General features: G+C 41.3%; 1 protein-coding gene across 1 annotated transcript; it reads left to right on the top strand.

Annotated features, from left to right (window-relative positions):
- The first annotated feature begins 4,353 nt into the window (after positions 1–4,353).
- Positions 4,354–10,628, top strand: tmdd1 (transmembrane and death domain 1). The gene is made up of 6 exons (XM_069140609.1): positions 4,354–4,420; positions 4,788–4,979; positions 5,604–5,723; positions 6,618–6,758; positions 7,690–7,913; positions 10,554–10,628. The coding sequence occupies exons 1-6, from the start codon at positions 4,354–4,356 to the stop codon at positions 10,626–10,628; spliced, it is 819 nt and encodes a 272-aa protein (XP_068996710.1).
- The last annotated feature ends 5,761 nt before the right edge of the window (positions 10,629–16,389 follow it).

The raw sequence follows: 16,389 nt of genomic DNA, 5'->3' as shown, positions 1-16,389 counted from the left end.
AGCACAGCCTGTCTCTGGAGAACAACAGCTCATAACTCAAAGATATTGGTGTCCTTGTCAATAAAATCACACATAAAGAAGATTGGGCTCAAATGAATGTGCTCTCCAGAGGAATATCTTGTCAGGTGAGGCTCGGTGCGGCTCTCTACCTCAGGAATGTGTCAGTGCTGTTCTTCCTTTACCCATCCCCACCCCCCACCCCAAAAACCCTGCCATTGTGAGGGGAAGGAATGTTTTTCACAAAGTCGCTCCTTTCACAGTGAGGGATGTCGGGTGTTGCCCCATTTTTCACTTCAGGCTAAAAGTAGGATATAGACTCGGAGGGAGGAATTTCTTGCTGAGAAATGTGTTTGCATGTTTTTTGAGGGGAGTTTCTATCTGAAAACAAAGTACGCCGGCTATAATACATATGAAAGTACCCTTAGCTGCACAGTTGAGTACTTGTGATAATCTATTACCGTGTGGTTTACAGGGATTTTAGATGTGGAAGATGCTAAGAAGGTACAATGTGCAGATACACACATTTAACTGACTCCAAAGGCACTTTGTTTCTCGCCACTGTGGCAAATTACATTTCAAATTATTAAATGAGCACTGGTTCTTAGGGCTTCTGAAAAGCCTCAGCGATGCTCTGGCCTAATGAAGAATGTGGTTTACTCTAGAGGGTGGCACCAAAATGAGCAAATTACGGCAGAGACTCATCAAATAATGAACACAAGGCCCTTATTAGATGAAACTCCTTTGTTTCATTTGTAAGCTTTTGAGCTCCCTTTGAGTCCTCCTTCAAAGCCTTTGAAGTGGATGCTGTGTCTGTTATGTTAATAAAAGATCAAAAAATTGATGATTTTGCTAATATTGTTGTATCATTGATCAAAGTAGTTTTGGTAATATCACTTTTACATTCATTCCCGTTTCTGTGTTCATCGGTTCTTTTTTGTTTAATCCTGGAAATAAAACGGCGCCACATGGCAGGGTGTGGCAGGTTTTTAAGAGTGAAAAATGGGTGGTCCTCCTCAGGTGCTTGTGTGTTATTGGTTGGTGCTCTCCTCTAAAAACACCAATACCTGAATCGGTTGGAGGAAAAAAAGGAGAGAAGCCTGATAGCACCTTGTCAGTTGGCCCTTCAGTCCCTTGTGAAGACTGCTTTGAGCGTTTTTTTGTTGTTTGATTTGCATTCGCAGCGTCACTGAGGACGTAAAAAAAAAGCAAGTAAGGTAAGTTGTACATTTTAAGGTAAGCTAAGGTATTCATCTATCCTCAGAAAAAGTAATAGTTTTACTAGAGCTGCAAATACATCATAACTAATTGTCTGTTTCAGGAATTGCAGTGAATTTATTAAGAAGATAAGATTACCTGGAGAGACCATATGCTGATAAACAGATTTCGTACTATGATTGAGCGGAATCGACAGAAAATTTGGCAACAGTTGAGTGGAAAATGTATGCAAGCCCAAAGGCATAAAAGAGGCAAAAGTATGACTATCAGAAAGCTTCAGGTGTAGGGAGTGAGCGAAGTGTTTTGTTTCCCCAAGAGCGGGACTCTGAGGCGGGCAGATAGCGAGGCGGGCCGCGGTGTCTGGTGGCGGCGGTAGGCTCGGGGAGGGCTGCGGTGGGGTTGCATCACTGATGACTAAACAAGTCATTCGGTCCAGGCCTGTTATAACGTGCCAGAGCCCAGGATTTCAACAGCAGCCTGAAACCCTGGAGCCACGGAGCGGGGCAGGCCTGGTCTCGTTCAGCCTCAAACTTAAACTCAAGAAAAAGGGAGAGGCCAACCTCCAATTCCTACTGCGATCATTGCCACCCCCTCAACCTCTGAGGCTTCCTCATAAATCACATAGTACCGATTGCCTAGTCTGCACCGGGTTCTAGAGTTGGCCCTCTGTCCTGGAGCTTAACATTGAAACTAAAAGCTTGAGGCTTTTCCATAATGTAACTTAGCACTCAATGTTCCTGCAAAAACACATTGACTGTGGTATATTTCTTTGGGGAAACTGTGATGAGTCAGAGGCAGACTGAAAATCTGAGATGGAAGTTGAGGAAGGCTGTGTTGTGTTTTGACGATGTGCATTTGTGTCTTTAATTTCAGAGTCTGAAAGAATATCCCATGTGTTCTATCCTTCATTCCACCGGAGTCTGTATCTGCATTTAACCAGATTTCAGTGGTGTGAAGTGTAAGAGACATGGGGATACAACTTCACAAGCGCACACTCACAGTACCAGAAGGCAAATCAAGTCAAAGAAGCAACTCAGCTTGTACTCTTCTATACTTTGTTCTGTAATTTAAATGCTGAAAACTATATGAAGTTTTTTCACAAGATGTTACTATTTATACTGCAATGTACTGTATAATATTTGTATTTTTTTTGTGTGACATATGTTAAGGCTGTATTTCCATCAACAAAAACTGCACAGAGAAACTGCGTAGTATGAATAAATTACCTGATCTTATGCCCAGTGTTTCTTTTTTTCAAAAAGTGCAACATCTCAAATCATTACGGAGCCATTATACCACCCACACACATGAGTTTCTGTGCTTCTCAGCCCCAGAGCATGATTTTTTTTCATTAGCCAACATGGAGAATTTAAGACACGGCCCACACAAACAACCTTTACTGTTTGGCAAATGAAGCTTATTAACAATTTAAAACATGCCCTCACTGTAGCCCACACAATAACGCCATTAAACATGTTTCTCCCTGCGAGAGAGATGCATCTCGACTACTTCCAGCACACTTCTCTCCCGTAGTGCACATCAAAGACAGAGATCAAAGTAATGTTTTACTCATCTATACCTCATTGTTGCTATTATTTTGGCATCATGTAAGGTTCGTGATTCAGATTCTATACGTGAATGAGGCTTTGTAGTTTTTGATAGCGGTCAAAGTCTATAACTTCAGGGTTCTTCAGCCAGGCCTGGTCTGGATGAAGCTTTTAAGTTCAATAGAATTTTAAATAAAACAGAGCATGGCATCAGGAGGTTTGTGAGCATGCCTCTTCACTGCTGGGGTCTGTTTGGTTCCTGGCGATCAATCACCTTCAGAGATTTTTTTTTTCAAAATGTGAAAAGATAATAATACAACAGAACAAAGCAACATATTTTTGGCCCATAGTTATGCATGTGGATACACTCATATTAATATAAATGCACCCACTTGCTCTCAATGGCCTGAAGTGGATTTTGCCCCAGTGGCCTCTGAAATTATTTCAGTTATTTAACAGTTATCCGAAGTGCATTGCCACAACTAACAGGAGTCTTTCAGACAACACAGAAACACAGACAGGAGGAGAGGCGATGTCTAAACCCAGATACAATGCCTCTCTATACAGTATGGCTTGTGTGGTTTGGTTCATCTGCAGCAGATAAGTTTGGCTGTATTACCTAAAATAACTGTCACACACATTGATACAACTATTGTATGCAAGATGCATCAACTGATAGTAACAGTTACTCGACATCCAGCAATAAATCATGACAGTGAAAAGTTTGTAAAAGTACAGAAAGTTCTTCTAACATCTGCTAAACTCAAACCTGCTGAAAATTAGAGCTGTAATGATGATTTAACTAAGCAGTTAATGATCAGAACAGTTCATCAATTAAACTGTTGATAATTTGATGAATTCCTAGATTGCTTTATAGAGTGAACTCTAATTGGATATTATGAGCATTATATAGACAAAACAATGGAACTCCACAGAATTATCAGTTTACCTGTCACAGATATATTGGTATATTGGAATATATGTCGTCCAATATGAGATTTTTTTTTTTTAATAAAAATAATAATGCAGATAAAGATGCTTTGGGTAATTAAAAAGTGATGATTTTGTGGGGGTTTTTTCTTCCATTTATTTATTTATAATTATAAAGTTCCCCAAAGAAGTTTATTGTTTCAATGCACTAATATAATTTTGGATAATAAAGTTCATCATTAAACTATAAGATATCCTGCCTCCATTACACATCTGTGTCACGAGTGACTGACAATTACATTTTGGCTCATATATTGACATCTTTACTTCCTTATATCGGTATCGGCCCCAAAAATCCAGTGTGGCCTCTACACTTTATTAATCTAAATATGTTGATTAATAAATAAGAACAGTGTTTCAGTTTCCTCCAGTAAATTTCCCAAAACATTTTGACACGTTTCCTGTCACATAAACTGGAAGAAATGTCATGCATTCATTAGAGTAGTATTTTTTTCCATGGTGATTGGCTCTAACAAAAGAGACAAGGAATTTTACTCTGTTGCTTTGTTTACATTTCAACTGATTCTAGATCCTGTGCACATTTTGAAAATAAACTGCCCTGGTGGTGAGCAGCCTGTATCGAGTCTAAACAGTTGACATGATGGTCTGGAGATTCTGTCTCCTCTTGGTCTTTCTGCCACCGAGTACGACGCTCGGAGAGGACACAGGTGAGAGCAAATGTTCCTACAGCAGGTGCAGTTACTTCAGCAGTCGGCAAGAAAAAAAAAAAACCCTCAGTGATGCTGAATTTGATGATTGCCATGTTTACGGCTGTGAAATGTGGATTATTCAGTTTCTATTCTGGGCTGAGGAGGGTATAACGACAGTTTCGTAACACACAAGCAGCACTTGCTAATTGAAAAACACAACCATGCTGCAAAAAGCACCATGCTTGATTAAGCGCAAATGTACTGTATTGTCATGCTTTCATGTGACAGTTTAGTACAAGCTATGGTCCAACGGCCTGTTAGCGAGACTGGTGTTCTTCCTGGAGTCTGCACGCCACTTTCATTAGTTTGTATTCTGGCTGTTTAGTCGCAGAAGACATGGGCATCCATCAGTTGGAGCGTTTAGTGGAGCTGCTGACAATTAAGGAGTGCGAAGACCTGCTGTTCACCCTTTCTCACCCGGAGGACAGCATCTTCAAGCATCTCGATCAGCTCTCACCAGAAAACAATAAACTGGATCTCAAAAATCGGGCCAAGAGAGACACCCCCACTGCTGAAGGTGAGTGTTCATCATCAACTGACGTACATCTCATCTGAGACCTTCGGCACTTAAGACCACATAAATCACAAACATCTAATGTACACATAACAAATTGTTCTTCTCATTTTTGAGTTTTTGGTCACGTTTTAGCTGTTTGCTTGTGTTCATAACTCCTCGATACTTTCAATCCTTTCGATGTAAGTCGTGGGGAACTAAATCCACACGCAACAAACAATTTTGGAATATTTCAAATGATTTCAAACTCCCCAGACTTCTTTTTTGCATTTGCTTGATCATTGCTTGAATTTCTTCAGGAGGGGATTTTCTTCATATCGCCAGTACGATTACAGCCACCAATAATTCCTACAATGTACATATGGATATGCGAGTATTGTTTTAAGTTAAACTTGGGAAGATGGAAAACCCAACCTTTGAAAGTTACAAGCAAGAACATACAAATACAAGAGTTCTCTTACACAGCAAAAAGCAAACACCCCATGAGCTGTAATAAGGTGACGAGAAAGCCCACCCTGAGACCTGTCTGTTTCTCACACGTCCAGCTCAGCTTGGAGAGTTTCTGGCAGCAAGCTGCCTGTCAGAGACTTGTCTTTCTGAGCGGGCCATATGTTTTGTGTTTACCAGAAAGTCAGACTGAGTGCCAAATGGCCCTGACAGACTGGCTGCTGAGGTACGGCCAGGAGACCTACCACGACAGACTTTCTCGCGCCTTGCAGCACATCGGTAGAACAGACATCGCCATCGGTGAGGAATGAGCGGAGAGAACACAAGCCTCCTGAAGCAAGGAATAATTTTGTCTTTAAACAGAATCATTTTGAGTGGTCCAACTAACGTGACGGTTAGCTAGCTTTTTTTTTTATGTTTTATTATTATGTCTGTAGTGTTGTTCATAGCAGCAAATCCCTGTGAGCGGACATCACAGCATTGTCCCCTGACAGAAGGAAATTGGAACAAAGCCTCATTTGGTACATGGACGTGTATTTTCAAAATTGGTTTATTTCGGTCAAGAAGGCATCTCTAAGACTTTAACAACAGAGTATAATTGCTTCATTACTTTGAGATTCATTTTAATTGGAACTTCAAAAGTGGCATATTTTGCACACTGCCAGTCTCCGGCATGTGTTGCAGTCCAGTGTTGCACACAACTCCACAGCCGAGTGGCGTTGGATAGAAGGAGGTGTAAATGATCTGACAGAGGACTCAGTGGCGCTGACACCAGCCACAGAACAAACCATCTGCTCCTTTCATCAGCAGCTTTGGAGTAAAAAAAAAAAAAAAAAGACTAGGAAAAGCATGGAAAGAGATGACTTGTAAGACAGGCCGGAGGACGGATGAGGGAGGGGGGAGGGGGTTTGGTGAAAAAGATTGTGGATGCAGAATGCAGCAATTATCGTACACTTGATTGCAGTTCTGAAGAGATCTACTCATACGTCAAAACTCTGAGAGGTTCATTTTGTTTTATTCTGAACTGAAAAACAACAGTTGTTCTCCTGCTAGAATTAATTATGTTCAGCATAAGAAAACAACAATTTAATTCAGATTTACAACCTTTTATAGGATGGAATACATACATGTTTAGCACTTTAAGTTAAATGGAAATAATGTGAGAGTTACCCCGTGTTTTCAATGTTTTCACAGAAGTGGGGAAGAGCATCAACCAGGACAAAATCTCGAACATGAAACACTACGTTGAAGACTATCACAAGTTTGTCGAATCATTAAACTCCCCTGACAAACAGGACAAGCAGCAAGCACACCAGAGGGTCAGAATTGTAAAGGGTGAGGTCACTCATCCTAAAACTTGAAGGAGTCCATTTAGTTTTGTACATCCCAAAATATAAATAGTGATGGAGAAATGAATCTAGTCCTAGCTTGGCGCCGCCTACCTGTTGCTCACAGCTTTGATTACTTTCTAGAAACCGTGTTCACATTGAGGTGTTGTTTCAAAATGTAGTTCCAACAACGGCGACGGTGGCGGGTGAAACATATTGAGCAGTTGTATAGAATGCCAGCAAATATTGACGAGTTGAAACCAAAGCAAGACCATTAACTAAAAAATTAATAGAAAGAACAAGAATTTCAGCGCATAACTTACATCACATGGTGGTCAATGCTGATTGGTTAAAGGCTGCTCCAACAGTTTCAAAATTAGGATGCAACAACTCGAAACAACCGCCAATAGATGGTGGTCAGACCCATATATCCACACAGTGAATTTGGGTGTGGTAATACATACATAATATATACATGCATAAAACGTTATGTGTGCCCCTGTATATTAAGAGCCCAAATATCTTGGGCTACAGATGTCAGGAGGAGAGTTTTGGGTTACACCTCCAGAGACTGCCTGAAAGACAAACGATATAATGTTTCACTGAACCCTGAATCTATTAAGTGTTTAGATGAGGTGCTGGATTAGATTTGGTGGCCGTGGGCAGGCTTCCAACTCATTACCTCTCAACATCAACACTCACACTAGAACACGGAATATTTCCCAGGACATCAAAAATGTAATTATCACCTGTCCATTTTTTTTGTCATCTCCCGGGTGCTTCATTCAAGTTAAAACTTGATCAAAATGCTCCGGTAGTCCTCTGAGATGGTTTAGTGTGTGTGTGTGTGTGTCCTGTTTGTGCTTTGTGTGTGTGTGTGTGTGTGTGTGTGTGTGTGTGTGTGTGTGTGTGTGTGTGTGTGTGTGTGTGTGTGTTAGCAAGGGATCTGACATGGCGTGACCTGGATCTGATTGTAGTGCGCACTCCTGTACCTGCGTACCAGAAGGGGATTTTGGATGTCGCTCTGCCGCTCCTGTATGGCCTTCTGCTGGGCTTCGGAGGCACCTTGTTCGGAGGCGGAGTTTTACTCCTCATCTTTCTCCACGTGTCTCGCAAAAGGCCGCAGAGCTGTCATCGCGGCGACGATGGCTGTGAGGTCACGGTTGGAGATGAGACGTTGGAAGGTGTTGCTTCCACAATGTCATATTAAGCATTCAAATAATCTAGGAAGGCATCGAAAATAAATATAGGCTAAACAGATCTGATCATTTTCCCTATTTCTTTTTTGGATTTTAAAAATCTAAATCTTCTAATCTCTTTGTCCACAGTGCTCACCAGAACCGGTACTGCCGATTCCACCACACGACAGCGAATGATACAACAAACATGAAACGAATGATGTCGTTTCAGATAAGATAATTACCCATGCTGTGTATTCCTAGACCACTACGCATTATTGTCTTGCCAGTGGGTGGATGACTAGAAGCGTGACAGATGCGCTGGAACCCGGCCCTCACACCAAAGGTTGTTCCGGTGTTACTGTGATAGTGATGCTACTTTCCATTTCCCCTCCAAGTGACGGCAATGTGCCCGTCTGGCATCGAAGAACAACTAATTATCCAGCTTGGCGCCTGCTTCCCCGGAGCCTGCCGATACCTCCACAGGCAATCCAAAAGACTAATAACAATGACAACGCTAGCAGACAATGGAGCACTCTTGGTTGTGATGGCAGCTTCTGGCGGGTGACAGAAGCCAAACAGAAAACACAGAGCTGTATTTTTTTGAAGGTGTAAAGTAGGGGAGATCGTTAGCAGGCTGATATAACTCAGTATATGAGATGCTGCTGCAACGCCGGTCCAGAAATTGGCGTCGGAAACCAAATAGAATCAAAATGTCCATACCAGAAAATTCAAATGAACTTTGCTGACAAGTGCAAGCTTTAATTAAGGAAATCATTTGCTCACGACGGGGTTCTTTTCACATACTCTGCTGAGACAAACAGTTTCCTAATAGCAAGACAGAAAACACGCTCGTGGCACTGGGGGACTTTCGTGCTTCTTGTTCTCGGTTTCTTACACCATCCCGACTTTCTTCGTCATAATTGAGCTAATTACTTCATTATACAAATCTGGCCTAATGTGCTTCAGGAGGCAGACAGCTTGGATTAACAGTGGCACTAAGGAGCAATTACAGACTATTAGTTCATAAATCAACATTTAAACAAATTATAGTGCCAAGAAGAGCTGTATGAGCAAAGTTCAAAATGACCAAAATGGGATGGATTTGCGTTTTGACTTATTACCAAAAGTAAAAACCTAAATAATCCTACAACACTGCAAGTTTTCCTTCATTGTTAATATCATTTTTACGCATAGACCAACTCGTACTACTTCATCTGGATGAAGAGTTTGTAATAGTTTGTCTTTCTCGCCATGTGTGTTGTGAGAAGTCACAACATTGAGTTTCACCTTCATCACAAAGCGTCCCAAGTGGCACAGCAGAACTCTTCACGACAAAACTTCCGCTGTCCTTCAGTTTTCCCCTGCTGGCTGTTAGGATCCTGAAGGTGCTGACTATGACAGGTTCACCTGCTGTGGGCTCACCCGTATTTCTGTAACCAGTGGAGAGGAAAGCCAGAGTTCTGTATGCCTGAGTGACTCACAGAAACAACATGCCACATGGGGGCCGGCATCATGGTTGTGACACTCCTTAGCATAACCAGTGTCCCACCAGGAAAGCTTCACTTAGAGGGTAATGAAAACTGTAGCATCACCTCCATTTTGTTGAGGCACACTGCGTGGCTATACGGAAATGCAGTTCCATATTCTCTAATGACGGGCCTGATCAGATGATTGTCCTCAGCCTCATCCTTTGAGATGCCTTTCATTTACAGAAATCTGAAGAAGAATAGGCCAACGTTCATTTCTAGCCATTCTTATGCAAAGGGATGAAGCAATCACAGACGGCATGGATGAATAGAGAAAGAAACTGACATGAAATTGACATTTACAGCCAAGGCAAAGCCAATGTGCGAGGGTACGGGTTTCCAGGCACATCCATTCTCATGTAAAATAGAGCATTTTCATTTTTTTTTTTTTTTTTTTTTTAATTCCTGTGGTTTCTTTGGGTTATTTAATAGTTTGTGGAGCAGCAGCTTATCAAACTGGATTCTCCGAGGAGGACACATCTGTCTCTCGTCATTGGTTTGAGCTCAGCATGAGGAGTCAAGTGTTTGTCTGGATGAAAATGTAGACGGACTGGATGTAATGTGTGCCAAGGGGACGCTCAGACAGAGGGGCTGCGTCCTTCATGTGCTGAGCGTTCTGCACCGGGGCCTCTGGGGTGTGCTTAGTGTCACTAAAGGCTTTAACTTCCCCCTCCCTCCATTTGCATCTTCATTCATCTGCAGGGCCACTGAGGTGCTGCAGTCCCCACTCAACCATCACTCTCCCTTTGCTCAATATATATGGATCACAGGAAACAAGATCACAACAGCAGCTCTTTTAAAGTCATACTTTTTTCTTTTTTTTTTAATCGCCTCGGCTCCAGCTTTCACAACTTTGTCTTTCATGGTTTCCTTGGGGGAATCTGAGAGTTCTTCAAAGTTTTTAATGCTGATCAGACAAGAGCAACTCTGCGGGCTTACAGATAAAACCACAGTGCCATCCTGTGGTCATGACAGGTCATTACAGCAGACGATCAACATTCATTTCAACAAGAACAAAAGCACCCTTTGCACCCTTCTGCAACCTTTGTCCTTGACCCTCCCTTGACCCCTGAGCGTTTTGATCCTGTACCTCAGGCCTCGACCCCCTCCCATTACCCTCCACCCCCACCCCCACACTCCCACACCCCCAGTCTGCCTAATCCTCCTTGACCCTGTGGCCCCCAACCCTCTGCAAAGGGCAGACCTTAAAGCAGTAAAAATATTGTACTTCGAGGTGATGAGACAAAAGACAAAAGTGGTCTTTCTTGCACACTGTACCTGCAAAACTCCTGCCTCTCTCAATGTCAATTTTCTTCCCCCGCATGATGTTCGAAAATATGATTAAATGTGTTGTTCGATTTTTACCATTTGATCAAGTTGTCAGCACTTCCGGATTTCAAAATAAAAGATTTAAAAGTTAAACTGATGTGTATTTATTTAACGTGGGTTGGAGGAATGGACACCCACACAGAGACTAACACAACAACAAAAAACTCTTTCATTATAGGCCTAGTAGCAGTGGAGAATTTTTGCATACTATAATAACTCTACTTATGAGCAGTTTTAAATGGCTGTGATAAACCTCCATGTTATAACAGTAGAAAATAATTTGAATAGTCATATTGTTTGATAGAGATACTGTATATTGGTTTAATTGGTTTACCTCTTAGAACAGCTGTGGAGTGGCAGTTACAGCTAAAAGATGTTGAGTTGTAGCTAATTAAAATGCAGGAGAGAGGTGAGTAGATGGTCATAATGCGGTGCAGTTAGGCAGATGTTTTTAATGCGCCAGGCACACTGACTCACAGAGCAGCGCTCATGGGGAAAAATGCTTCCTACGCCTAAACAAAAGTAAATTGGCCAAAGATGTCTTGTAACAAAGGGAAACTCTATTACAAATTTCCCTACGACTTTCAAACTGTAGTTCACGTCTGTCTTCACTTATGAAGACATAAGTGAAATATATTAAATGGATTAATTCCATTTAAGTTGTAATTTTAAATGTTAAAAAAAAAAATCCCCACCAAAAAAGACCAAAAAGCCGGCAGAACTTGAAAATGCAGCTCTCCTTCCTCCCACCTCTGCCCTAAGCCCCTCCCACCAGACCAGCAGCTGGTTTGGGTGGAGCTCAGCTATGTGAATGAATGTTACTAAACTTGAGTAGCACTCGGACCCTTTCATTTTGTCAAAGTAGTTTTCAGAGGAAAGATGTTTGATGACCCCTGACCTTAAAGTCTCCCTCACAGGCTAGATTATGTGAAACCTGGATATAGAGCCAAGAGAAAGAGCAGAAGAAGGCTGTGCTCTCAGACCAATTGAATGCTGAAAGGTTATCATTGAATTTTTGAGACCGAAAGAAAGCCTGCCTGCCCCAGCTTTAAATTCCCCAGATGAAAGGTTACTCCTGGCAGAGAGGAAAACAAAAGTAGTAAAGGGCTTTGAATAATGGCTGCGCGGCTTGTCTATTTACTGAGATAAAGGGAGGAGATTTTTCCTCTGAGCTTCAGACAGGTGTGTTTCCTCTGCACCAGAGACAGACAGATGTACCCATGGGACTTTCGAGAGAGAGCGAGAGAGAGAGAGAGAGAAAATAAACTGGTCTGAAGTACAGCTGGTCTGAAATTCTTTCTTCCTCCTCCACTTTTTCCTCTATTTCCAGCTCGTAAACATTGTGTTTATGTAGAACTACATGGAGCGCTTTCATGTAGGAACTCAATGGGATGCTGGATGCAAATGTTTGTGTTAATGACTCGGGTATATCCTGCAGCTGTAGGAGGGGCGGTTTCTCTAATGCTTGTGCGGCTAATGGTCTTCAGCTCACTCTGTGACAGACATTTAGACAGTCAGACATGGCTGGTTCTGGTCTCTGAAGTCAAGTGTCAGCTGAGCCACATTTAAATTCTTAAAAGTCTGACTTCAATTCAAACTGCCAACATGTAAAAATGCAACTGAATTATAACTGATGGCTCTTTTCAAGGAACTCTTTACTATCACTGTGCATTAAGCTATCATTACTTCAAACAACTAAAGTTTCCCCACCCCCCAAAAAACACGTTTGCATGCACGGTTGCTATGGTTGCAACCATAAAGTCACAGACTTATCAACATCCTGTCATTGCAGATGCAGATCTTGACAACTATCCTGTGAGTTTATCATGCAATTCTCAAAATTAATGATGTAATTGTGCACAAGCTATGAAATTATGATTGTGTAATAACACTTGCAACACCCCTGATGACATGTTGCAGGGCATCATGTGGATTCTTTCCATGCTGCAGCGTTCTAATGAGTTCCCCCAGCATTGCACCACACTGAGTTGTTTTGCATTGTCTCGTCTAATTTCCCGACTGATGCTGAACAGCTCAGTAAGGTGCTGCTATCTGCAGTCGTGTTTTTTTTTTTTTTTTATCTCATAAAAGGAGCGCAAACAGTACCTCCTGCTCTGTTTAATGAGTTGATGGGATGATAAAACACGTCTCCTGCATACCTGTCAAACACAATAGCTGCAAGACTATATTCATATATGTTCGAACGGAAGGTCGAATTTGTTTCTCTCTCTAAAACTTGATCTTCTTGTTTCAGTTTTTGCTTTATGATACTGTAAAAATTAAATCCATTCCTTTCCCACCAAAAAAAATATTAAAAACACAATAATACCGCCATCCCTGACCTTCAAACTCTGCTGTTTGTAGTTTCATAAAGGTCAGTGTCTTTTGAAATAATTAACACCCTGATTACTTTTTATGCAATTATGCTCGTGTGTAATGAAGGAATTCATTTCATCTATAAGATGATAAAGAGAAAAACAAAAATTGTAAGCAGGTTGAGCAGAATTTTTCCATCAGACATGGGGTTGTGGCTTAATTCAACTATAAATAATTAACCATCCTCCAGTCAGAGACGCAGACTCAATAATTTCATGCCTTAATTAATCACGAGAGAATGTTCCATTGTTGGTGCATTTAATTGCTGCTGAACTACTGAAATGAGACAATATGCAGCATTAATTAATACCAGCTATCAGTGGTCAGATTTGCCCTCAGCAACTCGGTAAACAAACCCTGTCAAAAGACAATTTGCTGACATTACACAATCAAGATTTATGAGTGCCTGGCTGAAAATTGGTTTGTTAATGAAGCAGAATAGATCCACAAACAGAGGTCTGTAAAGTACATATGCAGAGCACCAACTGCTGTCGCTTGATCAATGTCAAACACCCATTATTTAAATTTCCAGAAGCTGTTTTGCTCTCACTCTGTCATTCTCATTCCCAGATGAGTCTTACAAGCCCACAGCCCATTCGTACAACAGTCTTTTTTTAAAAATAATATTTTATCTTCCTGGCTCTTTATTAAAGCACTCCAATTTCCAATGTTGATTCTGAAAGGTCAGAGCTAAATATTTTCTCTGGGACGGCTCTTCATAAAAACAGGCGAGCGCTAAATGACAAGGTCCCATGACTCAATGAGGAGATACCCTCTGACACCGTGCAATTAGTCTCAATAGTATGAAACCATTGGGCGTGTAAACAAATTTAATACATAAATCTCCTGGTCTCACTTTTCTAAAGGGGACCTTGTTAATTAAACCATCATGGTCAATGAATGTGCAAGGGGTGTAAAATTAATTTTTATATGAACTTGCAATTACAGGATTGAGAAGCTAGTCTATTATAATAGAATTTGCTTTGAAAAGGGATTTAGCTGGAAGTATTTCTTAATTCAATGTAATCTTCATTTGACCTCCTGAAAGGTTGTTTTTTTTTCTACCTAGAGCTGCAGTGATAAAGGATAATTATAAGGCACAATATCAAGAGGGTCAAATTAAAAAAAGAAGACTAGGCCAAAGCCCATGTTAAATTTAGATAGAAAATACAATACCAGGTGCAATAGTTCTTAACTATAAATGTAATGAAGGCAGGGGGAGGTAAAATCACCAAGCAGTAACAAAGGTTTTTCAGAGACTGTTAAATCCCTCAATCTCAGAAAAGTAGCCTTGAGCAAGGCACTGCAACCACACAACTTCAGAAGTGCTTTGAACCGTAATCTCTAAAAGAATGGATAAATACAGTGTATCTCTTATCTCCATACCACATACTAATAGTGTACAGTATTTACATGTTTTTGCATTATAGTGGCAGTAGAGTACCAAATCACCGTACTTCAGGGAATAATATAGTATGTGTGTTGATGGATGTCAATCAAACTCCAGCCTTGGATTCCCTCTGCCAGTTAAGCTTCACAAAGAAAAAGGAAAACAAGTGAAGCTTTAAATTACGACCAGGAATGTACAGCGTACCGTACAGTGAAACTCTTCCCAAGTTACAGTGGAATTATTTGTTCTAATATTTACATGTCAATACCAATATAGGCACAAACAAGCATGTAAATTAGAGGGGCAACAATCTTGAATTTGCCTTTTCTATTCCACAATGTTGTATTCTACACACAGTAGGCCTCCTTTACAACATGTAACATTTCTGTAGTCCCTGGACCTCTGTTTGTTTCAGAATGTAAACACAGGTGTACCCTCTAGTTTTATTTTAGGAATGATGTAGTTTGCTTTTCCTCACTTGAGGAACGCATGATCCTTTCAAAATGATTCACAGCACATTCACAAAATGCTACAAAAATCGTTATCCCATCTTCCCCCAAAACTTCTATCTTGTTTTACCGAGTAATGATCATTTGTACAGCCTGTAAGCAGCTGTGGCTCTGATGGTAGAGCCTGTTGTCCTCTAATCGTAGGGTCGGTGGTCGATCCCCGACTCCTTCGGTCCACATGCTGAAGTGTTCTTGAGCAAGACACTGAATGACAGGCGGGTATCTTGCATGGAAGCTATGAGGCACAGTTATAAAAAAAAAAAAAACACTGCTGTGCTATAATTTTTTTGGTTGTTTCTTAGGGGCATTGCATTATGGGAGTGTAGCGTGCATCAAAATCACTGACTTTTTTGAGTGTACACAGAATATCATTTGTAACTGGGACACAGCTGATGTTTATGTGGAGTGCAATGGGGATGGAAAATGCAAAACGACCTCGTCTTTTCCTATACATTCAAACATTTAAAGACATAAGAGGCAGCGCAGCGTGTCATCATGACTCATAACCACGTACCAAACTACGGTCAAACTAACTCTGTCAATCAAAATGCGTCTCTGATTAAAATTAATCAAATCAAGTTCAAGCAGTCTGTCTGAAAACAAAGAGGGAGAGAAGAAAGAGAAGCAAAAGCTGCAGGTAATGAAATTAAACACAGACACACACACACGCACACACACACACATTAAGTGTTGAGAGACTTTCCCAGGGCTCCAAATTAAAGCTGATGGCCACAGAAACCTTGTAATCACTCGTGGTGCCAATTTGCTGGAGAGACGAAGGGGAGCAGAGGAGCAGATGTGTGCCAGAATACCTTAGGATGATTTCTTAATAGCTTCATAAATCCATTCATGCATCACAGGCATACCAACACCGCTGACAGCCCGCTGCTAGGCTCGACACCACAGGCCTTTAAGCACCTGCTACACCAACACAAGTTAGCTGGCCCGCATATTTCTTTTTCTTACAGTTTCTGCTGGTGCAAATAGCAACAATTAGGAGCTTTATTATGGTTCCTCCAGCTTAATTCTGCCTCGTGGAAAAATATGAAGACCGTAGCTCCTTAAAAGAGTCTGCGAGACAACAAAGCCATGAAAGTGCTGATACTAGTAATCTTCCTTTCATTTAGGTTTAGCCTTTCGCAGTGTCTTGGCTCCGCAGGGACTCAGCCAGACTGCTCAGCTGGTTGTACCTCACAGCTGTGGCCGTGCACTCTCTCGGTTAATTACAGGAGTAGCTCTGTATGACTGCGCAGTCAGCAGGTTCCCTCCACAGTTATTGGGAGAGAGGTGGGAACACTGAGCCTCAGAGTTCCCCCTCATTATCTGC

Source organism: Embiotoca jacksoni, unplaced genomic scaffold, assembly GCF_022577435.1.
Source record: "Embiotoca jacksoni isolate LCO1_2020_lvr unplaced genomic scaffold, fEmbJac1.0.p SCAF_9, whole genome shotgun sequence".
Classification (NCBI taxonomy): domain Eukaryota; kingdom Metazoa; phylum Chordata; class Actinopteri; family Embiotocidae; genus Embiotoca; species Embiotoca jacksoni.
Note: the sequence above shows the minus strand (reverse complement) of the source record. Positions and strands in the feature narration are given on the sequence as shown.